The 18241-nt window shown below is 63.2% G+C and overlaps 1 protein-coding gene across 3 annotated transcripts; it reads right to left on the minus strand.

Annotated features, from left to right (window-relative positions):
• Positions 1-6980: 6980 nt before the first annotated feature.
• Positions 6981-17654, minus strand: GABRD (gamma-aminobutyric acid type A receptor subunit delta). Of its 3 annotated transcripts, XM_074377674.1 has the most exons (9): positions 17428-17649; positions 11525-11637; positions 11165-11232; positions 10855-11075; positions 9709-9791; positions 9127-9264; positions 8422-8577; positions 8005-8216; positions 6981-7708 (listed from the first exon to the last, which is right to left on the minus strand). In XM_074377674.1, exons 1-9 carry the CDS (start codon positions 17493-17495, stop codon positions 7418-7420), a joined length of 1350 nt encoding a protein of 449 aa, XP_074233775.1. In that variant the 5' UTR covers positions 17496-17649; the 3' UTR covers positions 6981-7417. The 3 variants fall into 3 exon arrangements, with proteins under 3 accessions (XP_074233775.1, XP_074233774.1, XP_074233773.1); XM_074377673.1 differs by having other exon boundaries at positions 8422-9264; positions 11174-11232; positions 17428-17654; XM_074377672.1 differs by having other exon boundaries at positions 8422-9264; positions 17428-17652.
• Between the last annotated feature and the right edge of the window lie 587 nt (positions 17655-18241).

The following is an 18241-nucleotide window of genomic DNA, read 5'->3' on the forward strand; positions in this document are numbered from 1 at the left end:
AGGTGAAGCCACCCAGCCTGACAGTTCCTGGGACAGCCGCTGCGGCTGGGCTGGGTGGCCCTTGGTTCCCAGGGAAGAGGGCGGGGCTGCGGGGCATCCCAGCCCAAGGAATGGAAACCCATGGCCACCCCGTCCAGGTGCTTGTGCCGCTGGGCCCACCTGGGGAGGGGCCAGCCCGAGGGAGGCATTCCATTCCAGGAGACAAACCGGAGGCCAGGGAACCCAGATAGTTTATACTGGGCAGAAAACAAAGAGCCTCGCTGCCTGAAGGGGGTAATTCCAAGCTGTGCATGCATCAGGCCTCCTTGGAGGGACGGCCCAGAACCAAAGGTGGTTAGCATCTTGCTTACAGGCTGTGCAGAAACAGAGGCTCATGGGGGACGGCCTCCCAGCTGGAAACGGGGGCCCTGCTTCCTAACGGCCGGGCCCAGCAGTCCTCCCTCAGGGTCCCCCTTGGTGTCCTGGTTGGCCTCCAGCTCCTTGGCCCCCCAGTGGAGCCCCAGCCTCCCTGGAAGCTCATCTCCCTCGGCCTCAGTGGACCGAGGGCAGGCACCCCAGAGGCTCAAGAGGGCAGGCTGGCCCCTTCCTGGTCTGGCCCCACGTCCAGCCCCTCCACTCCACCCCTAAGCTGTGCTGCGTCCGGAATGGGAGCAGGTGCCCCCGACGTGTGCCTTCTCCTGGGCGCCGCACCCCCGCCGTGCTGGGAAGCCAGCCCTCTGCAGCACCCCCGGTGTGGTGTCTGCTGCTGCGTCCATGGCGTGAAGGCACTGAACTTGGAGTCGTGGAGACGCAGGCACAGTCAGCTCCTGTGGGTCTGGAGGAGACCCCTTCCTCCCGCCCTGGTCTGCCTTCTCCTTCCTGCAGCCCCTCCCTGGGCGGGCTCTCCCATTCCTAGGGTCCACTCCGTCCCAGGGCCCTGCGCACTGAGGGTTGTCCACGTCTCCCGGAGTCGCCCTGGCTGTGCTCGGTGGAGGCTGAGAGTTCAGGGAATTCTCAAGACCCAGCCTGAATGGCAAGTCTATCGTCTTGCTGCAAATCCTATTTCGAATAGCTAAGCCCAAACACTGACCACCTCTCCTTCCTGCAACTCTCCTCTGCTGGCCGACTCCCAGCCCCGCAGAGGGTGTCCGGCCAGCCACGAACCTACTAACCTACTGGGTGCCACGAGGTGACAGGCGCTGTTCTAAGTGAGTTTTTCTAATCACACCAATTCATGCTGACCACGGCCGGGTACCATCATTACCCCAGTTTAGAGGTGGCGATACCCAGCTCAGGGGGGTTAGTCACTGGCTGTGTGCGGGAAACGGTAGAGCTGAGGCTAACCAGGCACCCAGCGCCAGCGCCCACACGCCAGCCACCGCGTCACAGGACTTCTCAACCAGGAGAGAACAGCGTGTTCGTCTCCCCCAGGCAGTCGCCCTACAACCCTGGAAATCCAGAACCTCTTGCTTGTAGGGGTTCTTGGTCCCCTCCGCTTGCCTCCAATTTCGCAGCAGTGGGGTGGACAGTCCCCAGGCACATGGGCAGCGTCCTACCCTAGCTGTCCCCCGCCCCCCAGGACTTTCCCTAACGTGCTCAGCCCGGGCAGGGCAGCCTGGAAGTGGGGGAGCTGACGTCCCTCAGGGCAGCCCTCAACCGACAGGGCTTGGACCCTGGTGGACCCTCCTTGGAGGACAATGCCGAGGGGCTCCAGTGGGGCTCCAGGGATGGACCCACGCCCCAACAGGGACAGCCCAGGACGCAGACTCCACCGCCTGCAGTGGAGCCCTTGCAGTGGTCTCTGTTCTCGGGTCCTGGAGGTGGCTGTGGAGTCGGGTCGTTCAACGGTGTGAAGGCGAGGGCCCCCCACCACCACCGGCTGGTGGGTTGTGGGGTGGGGATGACAGCCCGCACACCCTCACCACCGCGGAGTCCGGAGCCGACTGCGGCTGGAGGGCATGCGGAGAAAGCCGCAAAGTCCTCCAGGTCAGGGCTCAAAGAAACCCCGTCTCCTGTAGCCACAGGCAGATGGGGCTGAGAATCGGGCCCAAGGTCCAAGTCTAGATGAGACGACAGACCCGCCAAGAAGACTGGTCGTGTGGCCGTGCTGAGATCAGGACCCTGCGGGGGTCGCAGGGTCTGAGGCCTGGTCTGGGGTCCTGACGAGTGAACCCACCTGAGGCCCTTGTACCCCAGCATCTATCCTGCTTCTTTGTGGAAAGGAGGCTCCTCTGATCAGGACTCCCTAAAAATACACCAGAGATGGACGCCTTTGCCAGGTGCTTGCTGTGTGCATTTCCTGTGGCCACTGAAACACAGGACCACAAACTGGGAGGCTTAGAACAGCAGAAATCGACCGTCAGTCTGGAGACCAGAAGTCCGAGGTGCAGGTGCTGGCAGGGCTGGTCCCTTCTGGACCCAGGCCTCTCCCGGAGATGCCGCCGGGCTTACAGGCTCCTGGACGTCCCTTGGCTTGGAGACACATCACTGCCACCTCTGCCTCTGTCTTCGCCTGGCCACCCTCCGTCTCCCTGCATGTCCTCTTCTTGAGTAGGGACACTAGGAGTTGGATTTGGGTGCAAGGTCCTCCCTAATCCAATAGGGCTTCATCTTAACCTGCATCTTGATTGCCTCTTCAAAGACCCTGCTTCCTACATCACACTCACAGGCGCCAGGCGTGAGGACTTAGCACATCTTCAGGGGCACACGACCCCACCCTCTGCAGAGTCTGCCCCTGCCTTCCCTCACTGCTCCAGACACCAGCTGGCACCGAGTCTCAGCACGGCCTGAGCGGGGGTGTCCAGTACCTGGTACGGAAAGGGACAGCTTGCTCCCAGAGGAACTGCAGTTCCCAGCTAGTCTGTCCTGCGGGAACCTTGGTCGCGTGTGGCCCTGGAGAACGTCGGACGGGGGCACGGTCTATGAGGCTGGGCGGGGAAAGCTCATTGACGTGATGTGGGGCTCACTGACGGCCAACGGCTGGCCATCCGAGTGAGATGGAAGCAGCCCTCGTGCATGGGGCCTTGCTCCCTCAAGCTGGGACGCGATGCTGGAGACTCTGGAACGTCTTTGGAGGAGTGTGAAGAGGGGCCTGAAGTCTTGGGCTGGGGCTACTGGGGAGAGTGCACAGGAGCCACCACCTGACAGGGTCCCCAGGGACCTGGAAGACGTGCCTTTCCCTAGCACAGCAGGAAAGGTGCAAGCAAGAGGGTCCAGTGCGGCCGGGGAGCTCCAGGATGGCTGACCTGGAGTTGTGTGGCCAGCGTGACCAGGAGGGCCCACCGTGGGTCCGGAAATAGCAGAGGCGTGGCTGTGGGCACACAACTGTCAGAGGCACAGCCGTGGGCCCAGTTGTGGGAATGGGAGGGTCTGGAAGGAAACCAGAGTGCCTCGGAGAGGGGAGGGGTGCTGGCTCACACACCAAGCAGATTTGTCTCATGGCGGACGTGGTGTTAACTGGACCTGCTGGCCAGAGGGCAGACAAGTCCCACCCGGATTCAGGATTCAGCCTCATCAGGGAAGTTCTGGTCACGCCAGGACTCCTGACTCATTGCAAGTTCACAGTCCTTGGCGGGCTTCTTGGAATAGGGGAGGCCACAAACGTCACACCGGATGCAGGTCTGGAGGGGGCGCGGAGCAGGGTGCCCTGCAGCAGGTGCGGGCTGGGGTGAGGGCATCCGCCCAGTGACACCGCCGCCAGCTCAAGTCCACGGCCTTGCGTGGGGCTGGAGACCCTAAAATCAAGGGGCAGGGAAGGCAGGCCCGCTGGTTTGTGGCTGTGCCCACGGTGGACACAGATGTGTCCAAGGTGACAAGGGACCATGGTGCCACCCAGTCCTACTCCAGAGTCACATAAAAGAAGAGCAGTGAAGGTGTGCATGGGGAACCTCTGAAGGCCAAAGTCCAAGCAACACATTTGACGTTAAAGTTTGCAGGATTCGCCTCCTGGGCTCCCACGTCCGGGGACGCAGAATGTGCCATGGCAGCAACTGGCACCCAGCAAGGACGAGGTGACTGAGGCTCGTCCTTTGGGACCAGAGTCTGGTCACCGCAGCAGGAGGTAACTGAAGCGAACAGAAGCGCTGGTGGGACGAGGGGAGACGGGAGAGGAGGCCCCTTGGTTGCGGCCCACGGGCCACAGCCGTGGCACTGACTGGCTTGTTTCACTAAACCTCGCTGTCCTGGGTCCTGCTGCCGTGACAGCCACCACTGGGAAGAACCAGCACCGCCTGAGCAGACGTGCGCTGCACTGGCTGGAAGCAGCAGTCGCCTCTAGCGCCCCCCAGAGCTCAGTTTGTAGGCAGGCAGCCCTGGGTGGGGGGTAGTTGGTGGTAAGGCCCCAGCCCCTCCTTCTTCCCAAGACAAGCCGGGGCCCACTCTGCCGGGCTCGTAGTGTCCCCAGAGGGATGAGGACCTGGTCATCCCAGGCCAGCCAGGCACCCTGTAGCCTGTCCCTCCTTCCTCCGTTCTCCTCACTCCCTGCTCCCACGTCTGGGGTGTCACCCTCTGTCCTGGGATGAACGCTGCCCCCCAAATCCATGTCCACCCAGAACCTCAGAATATGAGCATGTTTCGAAATAGGGTCTTTGCAGCGACCATCAGTTAAGATGAAGTTGTCCTGGGTTACGAGGCCCTGATTCTGATGTCATCAGAAGGACACCCAGAGGGAAGGCCGCGTGACAACGGAGGCAGCGGTGGGGCCGTGTGTCTACCAGCCGAGCAGTGCCAGGAGCTGGGGAGACTGAGGCCTGGGACAGACTCGCCCTCAGAGCCTCCCGGAGGGGCCAGGCCTGCCCACACCCGGATCCCAGGCTCTGGTGTCCAGAACTGCGAGAGTGTGAGCTTCTATTGCTTTAAGGTCCCCAGTCTGTGGTACTTCGTTACAGCCACCCCAGGAAACCAGTCCCCCCCCCCCACCGAGTCCTTGTCTCCAGCTCTGATTTCGAGGGAACCCAAACATTGCCCCAGGTGTGGGCTCCAAGCCACAGGCAGGCCGGGTGCCTCACTGGGTCAGTGCCCCTCCTGCCCCTGCTGCAGGTGAGGGGGAGCTGAGGGGCCGCCCCCTGATGCGCCAGCACCTCCAGCCTGGGGAAGAGCTGCCCCGGCTCTCGGGGAGGCATCCAGGAGTCTACGTTGGCAGCACACGGCTCCCAGCCTCTGCCAGAAACCACAGCCCAGGAAGCCACCAGCCCTCTGAGACCGTCCCTGCTGGAAGGAGGTGCGTACAGAGCCCGGGCCGCCCCCACCCCACTGACCCGGCTCAGGTGCCCCTTCACGAGAGACGCTGACATCACCGCCCCGAGCCAGCTCTTCTCAACTGCAAGCCTCCATCACCCTGGCCTTCAGTCTGCGCGTGTCATCACCACGGAATAGAACTTGTGTTTCAAAAGCGCCAGCCCTGCCCGTCCCTCTTCCTGGCCCTGCAGACACGTGGGCAGGAGCAGCCCCTGCCCGTCCCTCTTCCCGGCCACGCAGATGTGTGGGCAGGAGCAGCAGCCTGCAGGCTAGAGGGAGTGGCTGCTGCTTGCAGAATCAGGCAAGGCTCCTGCCCGGGCGGCCTCGCTGCGTGGGTGCCTGAGGCAGTCACAAAGCCCGCTTTAAATAGCTCCTTGTGGGTACGCACAGCAGAAGGGCGGCCTCAAGCCGCAGGGATGGTGGAGAAAGGCGGGTGCCGGGGTGGGCAGGGTCCGGGCAGCAGGGGGGCCCAGGCGACCCAGCAGTTCCGTGAACCTTGAACCCACCCACGTGTCCCCCCCCAGGGGCCTTGGTGGAAGGCAGGCCTGGGGGCAGGACCCTGGGTGCCAGGGGTGGGGGGTGCTGTGGGCAGTCTCGGGCCCAGCCTGATAGCTTCGGAGTGCCTCCTGGGGCCTGGACATCCCAACCCTGGCAAATCGCCAGGTGCCAGGTAGGAGGGGAGCAGTGACCCTGCTGGGGTTGGGCAAGCCAGAAAGTGCCAAGCAAGAAGAGGAGAGAAGGCGTCACTGTCCTGGTTCTCGAAGCTGGCCGGGCTTAGCCTGCCACCCCCCGCTGACCAGAGCTGGCCCAGGGCCCCGGCCAACCCAGATCCAGGCTCTGCTGCTCCTAGGCCGCCTGCTCTCTGCTGCTCCCAGGTCGGTCACAGTGGAGCCCTACGCCCTGGCCAGACCCACCCCCTGGGACGACCCTGCCCAGCCCTGAAGCCTAGTCCAAAGGGCAGCCTGGTGCAAGGAGGGGTCTTAGGAGGCGAGGGGTCTTCGAGCTGGAGATGTGATCCTTGGGCATGGTGAAGGCAGCTGGGCCAACGCCCTGCTCCACCTGAGGGCACGGCTGGTCCTATGGGAGGCGGCTGGGTCTACACCTGCAGCTGGACCACCTGACCTCGGAGGTCACACTGCCAGCTAGGCCCTGCCCATGGGTGAGTGTCCCCCAGCACTGCCCTGTGGCCTGGGGACACTGCCGACCCTGGACAGGCGTGTGGGCAAAGGGCAGGGGGCCCAGCAGGGCACTTTCTGATTCACACAAAGTCAGCATCACGCTGGGGGTGGGGCCCAGTGGGATCGTGGCCTGGCTGCCACCTGGTCACAGCCGGGCACTGGGCTGGCACTCCTGACCCCGCAGCAGGCGGCTTGGCCACACTCATGCCCATCTAATCACAGGCTTCTGTCCCTTCCAGGTGTGATGACCTGTCCTGCTCTGGGGCAGGGAAACCTGGGCCCCTGATTGAGAGCTGTCTGTCAGATCACCAATGGCCCAGGGTTGGGGAGCCTGGGGTTGTTAGCGGGGACTCGGCGGGCTCTGACCCCAGTCATCACGTCCGGAAGGCATCGTCGTGGCCCCCACCGTGGCCCAAAGGGAGGGAGGGAGGGAGTCGAGGCCCCTACAGGCCCCCAAGCCCCTCTGTATTCGAGTCTCTGTCTCTAAGTCCCTCTGCCCCGAGCCCATCAGCCCTTCGAGCCAGCAGCCGGAGAGACTTCCAGGCTCTGGGAGCAGAGGTCACGGCCCAGGTGCGGTGACAGCAATCGTCAGCAGGGGCAAAGATTCCATTTTATTTCATGCTGGGACCAAAGGCCTGCGGACGCCCTTCCCCACCCTCTCATTCAGGTGATGAGCACCGTCCACACCTGGCCTCCTTCCGCTCCCCGGGCCAAGCCCACAGAGCCAAGTCCCAGAGCTGGACCATTTTGCAGCCAGATGCGTGGCTCCCCGGGGACCCTCGCCTGCCTGGCCCGACCTGGGTCAGGTGGCTCTGCTACTGGAGCAGGGAGCTGGGCCAGCGTCCGCGGAGCCCAGAGGTGACCGGGTGAGGGTGGGGACAGAGCCTGGGGACACTCAGGGAGGCCGAGCTTTCCTCTTGTTTTGTGTGGCTCATGGTCATGCCCCTCTGAAACACGCAGAGCCCCCTGGGGGGCCTTTCTCACGGGAGGTTCTGGGCAGCAGGACAAGCCTGTGGTGTGCGGCCTCACATGGTGTACGCGGCCCAGTAGATGACATTGACTGCGGCGAAGGCAGCAGGGAACACAGCGCGGGCGTAGATGTCAATGGTGTCCGCGTCGATGGGCTTGAAAAGTGCACGGAGGCCCCTTGAGCGGGCCCCCCCCTGCTTCTTCATCTCCCCTGTCTCCACCTCCACCGACCTGTAGGAGCCCATGAGGTTCCTGGGCACCCGGCGCTGCCGGCGGGACACAGCCAGCTCCTGGGTGACGCCGGCGGCTGAGAGTGAGAAGAGCACGACTGCATTCTTCACGTCCATCTGCACGGGGAAGAGGGTGCTGAGCAGCAGGCAATGAGGGGCTCCCAGGCAGACCCCGACCTGTGCCCGCAGCTCCCCCCCTCAGCGAGCAGATCGAGGGGTCTGGGTCTGCCCTCCTGGAGCCCGGGGGACGCAAGTGACCTCCTCCGAGCAGTGGGCAGAGGGTCCCAGGTTGAGAGCAGGAGAAGTGCCCTGCCTTCTGCCCCGGCAATGCTGCCCCCTCGCTGTGCTGGGGCGCAGGGTGGGGAGCTGTCCTTGGTCCTGAACACAAAAGACCCGGCCCGGCCTGGCCTCACCTCGGCCCTCTGCTCCTTGACCTTGACCTTGGCCTTTTGCTTCTTCCGGTAGTCGGCATTGAAGTGGGCAAAGGCGTACTCGACCAGGGCGGCAAACACAAAGACATAGCAGATCCAGAAGTACACGTCCAGCGCCTTGATGGCTGATGCCCGCGGGAGGGAGGAGCGAGCGCTGACCATCAGTGTGGTCATGGTCAGCACCGTGGTGATGCCTGATGGGAGTAGGTGTGGCCATCGCTGAAGCCCCTGCCACCCCTCCCCAACCTGGGCGCGGTCAGGCCCCTCTGAGCAGGCCTGGCCTGGCTGGCCTTTGCCCCAGGGGCTAGAAGGCAAGGCCTGTGCTCATGACCAGTGGGGTCAGGGTCCCACTCCCACCCTTCCACAAGCTCCCTTGGAGGAGAGGCCAGGGTCCTGTACCTAGGGACACCCTGGCGGGCACTGCCGCCTGGCTGATCCAGAAGGAGACCCAGGACATGGCGACCAGGAGGATGGAGGGCATGTAGGACTGGATGATGTAGACACCCCGGTTCCTCCTCAGGTGGAAGTGCAGGCTGAGCCGGGGGAATTGGCCGGCTGCCGGAGGGCCATCCGTTGTGAGCAGGCCCGCCGTGCACCACAGCACACGGACGGGAGGGCTGGGCGGGCAGGCAGGGCCACTGCCATCCTCAGAAGGAAGGAAGCCCCAGACCTCCCCTCCCACATCACAGGCCAAGGGGTCAGGAGCCTCCCGTGCACAGGGCCACCAGAAGAATGTCCCTCGCAGCAGGACCCTCGCAGAGCACCGTCCACTCACCTCCATTGACCTGTCCTCCTTGAGGACAGACCAGGCTGAGCCCACTGGCTCCAATGACGGGGCAGCAGGAGCAGCCAAGAGACAACACAGGCTCGGCCCCGGAGCCCCCACGCCCCTCAGATACCCCCAAACCTGGAGAGCTGCTGGCTCCAGGGAGCAGTGAAGGACCAGGGAACCTGCCCCGGCCTGCCCTGTCTCTCTTCTCGAGTGGCTTGGCCGGGTTCCAGCTGCACCCTCAGGGGCCCTCAGGGCAGCTGGCAGCTCAATTATAAGCACCAGGAAACCACAGGCGGGGCTCATGGGGAAGAGGCCACAAGAGGCTGTGTTACCCGATTTGAAGTTGGTCAGCTCCGTGGTGAAGCGGTAGCTGGTGATGGTGAACTGGGCCAGCTGCAGCCTGTCCAGCCCGTGGATCTGCTCCTGGTTTTCGGACCAGTAGTAGACGATGTCCTCAGACGAGTAGCCATCTACAGGAGAGCCACAGGTGGGCGGCAGAGCCTGGCGCCCCCAGCCCATGGCTGCCCCCTGCAGAACCATCCTGCCCACTCTGGGAGCCTGATATGAAGTCACAGGGGGCAGCACAGGAAGACCCGGCCCGGAGAAAGGAGGCCTGGGGCCACGCCTGGCACCATGGGCAGGTGGGCGAGGCCAGAAGAACTGGCAGAAGCAAGGGTCACCATTGCCAGGTGACCCCCAGGGGCTGCCAGGATGGCCAGTGACGCAGATTCATGCCTTGTCTGGGCTCTGGGGCCTGCTGTCCTGGGCAGGGCACTGACCCCTGGGAGGAAGGCCTTCTGGTCCCTTCTCTTCCTTCTGTTTCTGCTCTGACAGCTCATGCCAACCCCAGCCGCCTCCCTGACCCTGAACGTAACAGTCTGCATCCCTGCCCCCACGCCAGCCCAGGCACTCACAGCTCTCCAGATGCAGTGTGCACTCCTGCTCGTCCATGGGGTACTTGGCCAGGTCCATGTCGCAGGCCACCGTGGAGGTGATTCTGCCCAGACAACATGGCGGTGAGGTCCCCAGAGATGAGGCCAGGCTCCAGGCCCCAGCGGCTCCCTGGCCCCGGCTCCCTCCTCAAGCCACTCTCCCGCTTTGTTGGCAAGGTGCCAGCATCCAGGTGGATCCTGGAACCTGTGGCCACTTTACGGATATTTGTGGGTCTTTCTCGGGGAATCACGAACTGGATTTCATTCCCTTTCCTCATCCTTCAAAACACCCGACTGTTTGTCTAAGTCGGGGGCACCCTGTCTCCTGTGGGGCAGTGTCTGGGGGTCCCGCCGACCCCGCAGCCCAGGGAGCAGCTCGGGCTGCTGAGCGTTCTGACTTTCCACGAGAATTTAGATCTTCATGTAAACCTCCTGATCTTTAAAATGTTGGCAATTAACTCCCCTTTTAAAAGGCAAGTGTCAGAAAACACACATGCAAACAGATACACGCACACCTATGTTCAAAGCAGCATGCCTCACGACCGTCAAACGTGGAAACAGTGCAGGTGTCGATGGACGGAGGGCAGATACGCAAACCGCCGTGTCTGAGTAGTGGAATGTTACTCAGCCATAAAAAGGAAGGAAATTCTGATACATCTGAGGCTGAGCCTCAGAAACACTATACTTAGTAGGAAAAGGCAGACACAAAAGGTCACGGATTGCATGACTAACTTTGTGTGAAATTTGCAGGATAGGCAAATGTGTGAAGACAGAGCAGACGCGGTTTCCGGAGCTGCGGGAGGGGCACGGGTATGGGGTCTCCTTTTGGGGGTGAAACAAGTTGGAGCACGGTAGAGGTGATGTTTGCACAACATTGTGAATGCACTAAATGCCACAGAATTGTTCACTTTTAAATGGTTGATTTTCTGTGCTGTGAACCTCACCCCAATTTAAAAACAAAAGGGCACGTGTTAGCCAAAAAACGGCATCCGCTGGCTTCCTGCCAGCAGCCTCTGCGGTCCACGTTTCCTGAGCAGCTGCCGGCTGCCGGAGGTTATAAATAACGCCGCCCAGCTCCAAGCAGAGCCCGGGTTTTCTCCACGGGGGCGGGCCGGGCCCAGGGCTCACCGGATGCTGTACAGAATCACCCCGTCGGGCTGCAGCCGGATCAGCTTGTTCTCCACCGTCACGTCGTGGAACCAGGCGGACTTGGCATTCACGATGAAGGTGTCTGGGAGCCAGAGCTTGTCCACGAAGCGGCTGTCCAGGCCCAGAGTCTCGTTAGTGTGGTTGTAGGACAGCCTGCTGTCCCGCCAGCTCTGGTGCAGAAACACGGTCATGGTGTACTCCTGCAGAGGGGAATGGGAGGGCCCAGCCGTCAGCCCCTCCTCTCCTAGGGGCCCGCTGGAGGTGAGCGGGGAGACTGGCCGGCACCTACCATATTCACCTCCGAGATGTGGTCGATGCTGGCCACCTCGAGGGCGAGTGCCACGTTCACGGGGGGGCCTGCGAGGAAGGAGCAGGGCCCCAGATGGGGGTGCTGAAGCCAGGCCCCAGCATCCCCGGCCACTCCTCCAAGCCAGCGAATGCCCAGGCAGGCAGGACGGGGAACAGCCTGGGGTTTTGCAAGGGAGGCCATCTTGGTGCAAATCCACTGAGGCCTGAGGAGATCCACCCTCCTAGCTGTCCGCCGGGGGGCTGGCGCTGCAGTTCCACACACCCCTCAGGGGAGCCAGCCTCTGCACCAGCCAAGTGGGGCTCATACCCACAGCTGTCCCAGCCTCCACACCCCCCTCACCTCCAATACCAGGCCGGAAGTTGCGGGCGTAGCCTTCCATCAAGCCGTCCAGGTTGGGGAGCCAGGATATCTCCAGGTTGGAGCCGACATAGTCGCCAATGTCATTCATTGCTCTGGAAACAAGGCCCACTGGTCACAGAGGTGGGGCACCAGGGTCAGAGACTGTCCTGGGCACTTAGGCCAGCAGGGACAGGGAGGAGGCCCACCAGGCTGGACCCAGCCAGTCCTGGGAATTCACACCAGAGACCCAGGGAGGTCCAGGTCCCAGGGCTCCTCGACCTCTTCCCCCGGCCCCAACCACCAGCCTTGAGGGAGGCTGCTCGAGTCAGACAGAGGCCAGTCAAGGTTGAGTACCCAGGCTCTTTCCATAACCAGCCCAGCATTCCCACCTTACGGTCCCTCAACAAATAGGCCTCGGAGGACCCCAACAAGAGAGCATGGCCTGCCTTTTAGCTTCTGAGGACAAAGTGTCCTGTAGGAGATGACTTGGGAGAAAAGGCGTGTGACCAGGAGGCTGAGGGCTGGGGAGAGGGAGAGAGTGGGTGAGGTCCCAAATCTGGGACCCAGGGTCAGGCCAAGCGCCCACAGGGCAGCTGCAGTCCGGCCTCCTGCTCTCAGTGCCTTCCCAGGCGGGTCCCAGAGGCCCCCAAATCACCATGTGCTTAGCCTAAGTCCAGAGCAGCAGGGGGCCATGCACGCTGGTTGCAGGCTAATGCCACTGACAAACTGTGCTGGTCAGGTCTGTCACTGGCGGGGCTGTAGAAGGTGACCCCACACACACACACCGACTGCCAGACGCTTCCCAGTAGCTCTGCCGCCCTCCCCTCCTGCTGCTCACCCGTCCTGTGGTGAACAGTGTCATCCAAATTCATGTCCACCAAGAACCTCAGAACGGGACCTCATTGGGAAAGGGAGGCTCTGCAGACGTGATGAGGCAAGATGAGGGTTTGCTGGGCTAGGGTGGGCCCTGAGCCCAAGACTGATGTCCTTACAGGAAGAGAAATGGACACGCAGGGAGAAGTCATGGGACTACAGGGGAGGGGATGGGGGCCATGCGGCCACAGTCCCAGGAGCAGCAGGGACCGTGGCGAGACCAGACGCTGCAGCCAGGCCTGGACAGGTTCACTCACCCCTGCTGACACCTTTACGTCAGGTTTCTGGCCTCCAGGATCATGAGAGGATAATTGTCTGCTGTTCTAGGTCCCCTGGCTTGCAGCCCCATGTTACAGCAGCCCCGGGAAGCCCACACACCCTTTCTCCTCCAGCCCACAGTGGCGGGGGCGGGGGGAGGGTTTTCTCCTAAACCCGATGGCAGGGAACCAGAGGGACATTCAGAAGTAACCCTCTTGTTATTCTTCGAATCAATCTATTCCCAGTGGGCAAGGCCTCCAGTTCATGCTGCGCCCGAGCCTGGCCAGAGCTGATGGGGGGACCTAAGGGGCCAGGGTCTGCACGCGGGGGCTGCTGGGAAGCTGAGGCCATGGCTCGCACTGCCCGGAAACAGACTGGCCTGAAGGCAGCTGCGGCTTCGTGCCCAGGCGCCCTACTCTGGGCCCTTCTGGCCGCCATTAGAAGACCGCCACCCACTCTCGGCTCCCACTGCGCTGCTGGCTGCTCCTCCCCACCCAACAGTGGGACGGGCTCAGGGTCCAGCCCCTTCGCCAGGCCCCACTTGGGCCACTGCGGTCCAGGCCCCCCGCCCCATCTCCCCAGCCCACCAGCTCCCTCTCGGCAGCCCCCCTCCCCAGGCCTGCTGCACGTGCTTCCTGACCCCCGCCCTCTGATGTCTCCCCTCCAGACCCTCAGGCACCTGGCCCCTCCTCTTTCTCCAGCACTAACTCTGACCCCCCCGCGCTGTCATGCTGCATCGCCCACCCGCACTGAACACCGTCCTTCTCCTGTTCCTGCCCCAGGCCCCTGCAGGAAGCTGTCCTAATCACCCATCTATTCATCCACCCAGACCCCTTGGTGCCATCCCGTTCTAGGCACGTGACTGAGCCAGGACAAGGACAGTTGTGGCACAGGCCCACGTGGAGGTCGGCGTCTGTGATAAAGCAAGTGGCTCTAAGTGTGGTGAAGTTGCAGAAAGGGGACGCCAGGAGCCCTGTGGCTGGGGAGGACGGGACAGCCTCCCTGAGAAAGTGACATCAGAGCCAAAGGGGGAGAATATGAGTCTGGGGGAAGGTGGGCGGTGGGAGGCAGGTGAGGGTACCCGAGTGGGGCCCGAGGCAGCGGGAGGCAGCGGGGTGAGGAGGGAGGAAGAGCGGCCTGCGGAACCCACCCAGGGTCAAGGGGAACCAGCGCTCTCACCAGGATTAGACTCCCAGCTTTAAACCACGATTCTGGTGAGGGAAGGGTGAGAAGTGTCCTGGGGGCGGAGAGAGAATAAACGGGGGCTGTCATAGAGGCTGAGGGTGACGTGGGGCTGGACTGGACAGAGCAGCGGAGGGATGGAGGCTGACACCCCAAGACAGGAAGGGACCTGGCCTGGACTGAGGGAGGGACAGTGGGTGGGAGGGGCTGGGGGAGCAGGTTATGCTGCTGAGTTTGTGCAGCAGGGCATCCAAGTGTCCTCTCCAGCGGGCTCGAGGAGCACCAGCAAGAGGTCGCCCAGACCCCGTATCCCAGTCTGTCTCATACGCTGGCCTGTGAGGAAGGGGAAACTTGCAAACCCTGATCCATCCCGTAGACCCTCCAGGCGATGGCTGGGCTGAGAGTGTGGGCAGGGCAGGTGCTTTGGTAACAAAGTATAAGAAGGAATTAAATGGAACCCTAATCCCAAGTAAAGCACAATTTAAAATGCAAATGGAGGTCACCCTGAATGTTGGATGTAAAGGGACTCAAATCAGGCTTTATTTTTGGACTGGCCCAGCTGCCATCTTGAGGCTGTGGCTGACCTGCCTGGAACGATGCCATCAGGAGACATCGTCCCAGACCTCAGGCCGGCGGCCAAGGTGAGCACACCTGCCCTTGGCCCAGGCCCCGCGCCCGCGCGAGGGCTCAAAGTCACAATCAAGGGCAGCCCCCGCTGTGAAGCTTGCCTGGAAGTGTAGGACCCCAGTGGGTTCTCAGTCTCTGCCATCTCCAGGGCAAGAAGGGACAGGCTCCCCCAGGGTCACTTCTCACTAGGATGGGCTGGTCGTTCTGCAGCTGTGAAGGGATGTGGGGGTGGGGGCTGTGGAAGCTGGAGCACCCAGGAGGCTACGCCATATGCTGGTCTGGGTCCTGGGGGCCCCTCCTCTCTGCCTTCAGTTCAGGCAGTGTGGGGGGGGGTACACACTCCACCTGGGGGGAGCTCCCTGTGTGGTGAGAACCTGGGGACCCTGACCAGCATCTTGGGAGACTGTCCGACTGTCTGAAGGCCCTGGAAGCCGGTGGTGGCCTAGGGTTGGGGTTTCCTTAGAGGAACATAAGTTCAGAGACACACACCAGGCTCAGGCTCTCGGGCACAGCAGGCCGTGGAGCCACAGGTAGCCTCCCGCCCGGCCACTCCTGGGCGCCATCAGGCCTCTCCTGGCCCCACTGGGGAAACGCCCACTCCTGCCACTTGCCTGTGCCCCTGGGGGTGGAGAGGGAAGGTGGACATAGCGGGACAAGGCAGCAGGTACCCCCCCACCGCCCCTCCCACCGCCAAGGATCCTCCACCACGCACACACGAGCCCACGGATCCCTGACAGCTCTGCGGCGCTGGCGCCTCAGTTACCAGGGAAAAGAGGAACACCACCACGACCACGAGGTGTGCCTGCGAGGCGGGAGCTTCTCCAGGGAGACGGAGGTGCCAGCAGCCCGGGGAGGCCACCCACTCGGGTGCAGCTGGCAAGCTTGGGGGGCCGCCACGTGAGCGGCTCTTCAGACTCGGGGAAGCATGGCCTTGACCTGACCCACAAACGCTGTGGCTCGCTCACTTCTTGTCCCACCAGAACCCAGGGACCTGGCTGAGTAGCAGCAGCCAGTTGGGCACCTCCTGTCAGCCCCCTGTCCTCCCACACCGCCTGGGGGGCTGAGACGAGGAAAGGGCGGGCATGGTCCTCTGGGCTTCCGAGTGGAGGGACCCAGAGCAGATGGGAAAGGAATCCCCGAATGGACAGAGTCTTGTCCTGGCTGGGTCCTTGGCCTCCCAGCCTTCCTGCACAGGCAGACAGGCTCACCCTAACCCAACAGCCCAGGAGCCAGCTGAGGTTGGAGTTCAGAGGGCTTCAGATTTTAGAAAGGTAAAATGAGGCACTGAACCTGGGGAGGGATCTGGAGAATTTTCCAGCAGGAAATGTATAAATATACGCAGTGTTGAGGGGCAGGGTATAGCTCAGTGGTAGAGGCCTGCTTAGCATGCATGAGGTCCTGGGTTCAATCCCCAGTATCTCCATTAAACACACACACACACACACACACACACACACACACACACACACAATTAAATATGCCCTGTGAACAGCAGAAATAAAGACAAAACAAGCAAAGCATGGCAGGCTTTGTTGTCAAAAGAGTTTTGGTGTCAAAATTGGACTACGACTTCGGGGTTCAGAGTGACTTGGATTTCAGAACTGTGGCTGCATGGCCGTGGGCCTGAGCCAGCAGCTGCCCCCCAGCCTCTAGCACACACACCCTCGGCCACACCTCAACGCTCTTCCCTTCCTGGTGCCGTAAAGCAGGAGGAGAAGGGGAAGGGCCCACCAGGCTTGATGAAGAATGGAGCCCCGGGACAGGGGCCGCACGGGAACTGCGTGCGACCTCGGCGTGACAGTCACGTCTACGGCCGGACCCAGGCCTTCCTGGCTCTGCCTTTACACCGCCAGCAAGAAAACTCTGACCACACACACACAGAACCGTGCTATGGTGGCCTGCGTGCCTTCAGCCACAACGCAGGCTAGTAGTCGACCATTTCTGGCTCCTAAAGTCTTCGCCACCACTTGGCTGACCACAAAGTCCGGAACGCTGGCTGCCCTGTTTTTCCTACAGTCCTTGCACCAGGATGATTTTCAAAAAGGCCACTCACAACTCCCAGGGCAGGTGGTCAGGCTCGGTGCTCAGGACGCTGGGTGACCCAGAGCCTCGTCAAGTCCACAGAGAGAAGAGCCAGCGGGGACCGTGCTGGGCCTTAGGGGTCACAGGGGACCCTTCTCCTCAGCCGCTTCCTTCTCTGGGAAGACAGGGCACCTCATCCCATCTCCTGACAGTTATAAAGAACCCCGGAACCTCTTCCCTGCAGGGGCGCTGGGTCCCCTCCTACCTGTACACTTCGGCATCTGAAACGGCGCCTGAGAGGGAGACCCCACAGCACGCTGGGCCGACTGCTCCACAGCCGTGCACGGCCGTTAGAACGCCCCCTTGTCCACGCGGACCTGCTAGCTGGTCCTGCAGCTCTGCCCTCAGGGGAAGGGGCGCAGCCTCCTCCCCGCTGTTCTAAGGGTCTCTTTCTCCCTGCCCGCAGCTTGGGCCATGCTGAGCGCTCAGCCGGCGCCTGGAAGGGCACCAGCCAGCCAGGGACGGGCCAAGTGCGGCTGGGGTCGAGGAAGCGGAGCTCAGCAGGCCCACCCGGGCACGGGGAGAACGGAGAGCGGCTCCGATGCCCTCCACCGGCCCCGCAGCGCCGGTTCAGCACCGGGACGGCGGACAGCGCCGGGGCAGCAGGGCGGCTGGAACCCAACACCGCCCGGCCCGCGGCCAAGGACATCGTAGAGACGAGTCCGGAGATGAGCGCTCGCAGGGAAGACGGGCTGGGGGAGTCAAGGAGGGGAGAGAAGGGGGACAGACACGGTGGGAACGCGGGGGTAGGGGGAGACGAGGCGGATGAAGACCCGGGGTTCTCGCCGGGCTCCGTCCGACCAGCCGGGGCTGGGCTGGCCGGCGCCGGGCTCCCCACTGAGGGCGACCCCGGGGCAGTGCGGACCCCGGCGCCCGCTCACCTGGTGCCGCGGTGCTGCTGCGCGCAGAGCAGCAGGAGCGGGGGCAGCAGCCAGGCCGGCGCGTCCATGGCCTCGGCCGGCTGGGCGCTGGACCGGGGTCGGCGCGGGGTCCGGCCGGTCGCGGGCGCTCGCGAAGTTGCTTCGCCGGCGGCGGCACAGGCGGGCGGGAGCGGGAGGGCGCGCGGCGCGGGCGCGAGGGCGGACGGAGCGCGGAGCCCGGAGCCGCCCCGCCCCGCCCGCCCGCGCGGCGCAGCTCTGCCCCTCCAGCTCCCGCCGCCCCGCCTGCGGCGCCCCCTCCGGTCCTCGCGGGCCGCGCTCCCGGCCGGGGGTCTGGCGCTCCCCGTCCCATCGTCGCTGCCCTTGCCAGTCGCAAACGGACCTTCCGCGGGTCTGCCCGGGAGGCGACCCAGGCCCAGGCGCACGACCCGCTTGGACGGGGCCTCCCGCTGCCGGCCAGGCGCCTGCGGACCTGCGGGCAGGGCGGGACCTCGTCCCTAAGGCGAAGTGTGTGATGACTGTTTGTGGGGTCTCAGGTCCCAGAGAGCTGGTTCCAGCACAAGGAGGGTGCTGGTGTCCCTGCAGCCTTCACCTGCTACTGGGAGAGACCCCCCCCCCCCGCCCATGCAGCTCCTTTCCAAACCCTCACACTTGCTGCAGAGCCTGAGAGATGCCACTCACCCACCCAGCGGAGGGTGGGCGGTTAGGGGTGGTGGGGGTGGGCCTGCTGCTGCTCTGCTGGCCGCGATTCTGTGGTCAGAACCCTGCTCTGGTCACGGGATGCAGCGCCTTGTCTGGCTGGCAGGTCAGGCTCCAT

This window comes from Camelus bactrianus, chromosome 13 (genome assembly GCF_048773025.1).
Source record: "Camelus bactrianus isolate YW-2024 breed Bactrian camel chromosome 13, ASM4877302v1, whole genome shotgun sequence".
NCBI classification, from domain to species: Eukaryota; Metazoa; Chordata; class Mammalia; order Artiodactyla; family Camelidae; genus Camelus; species Camelus bactrianus.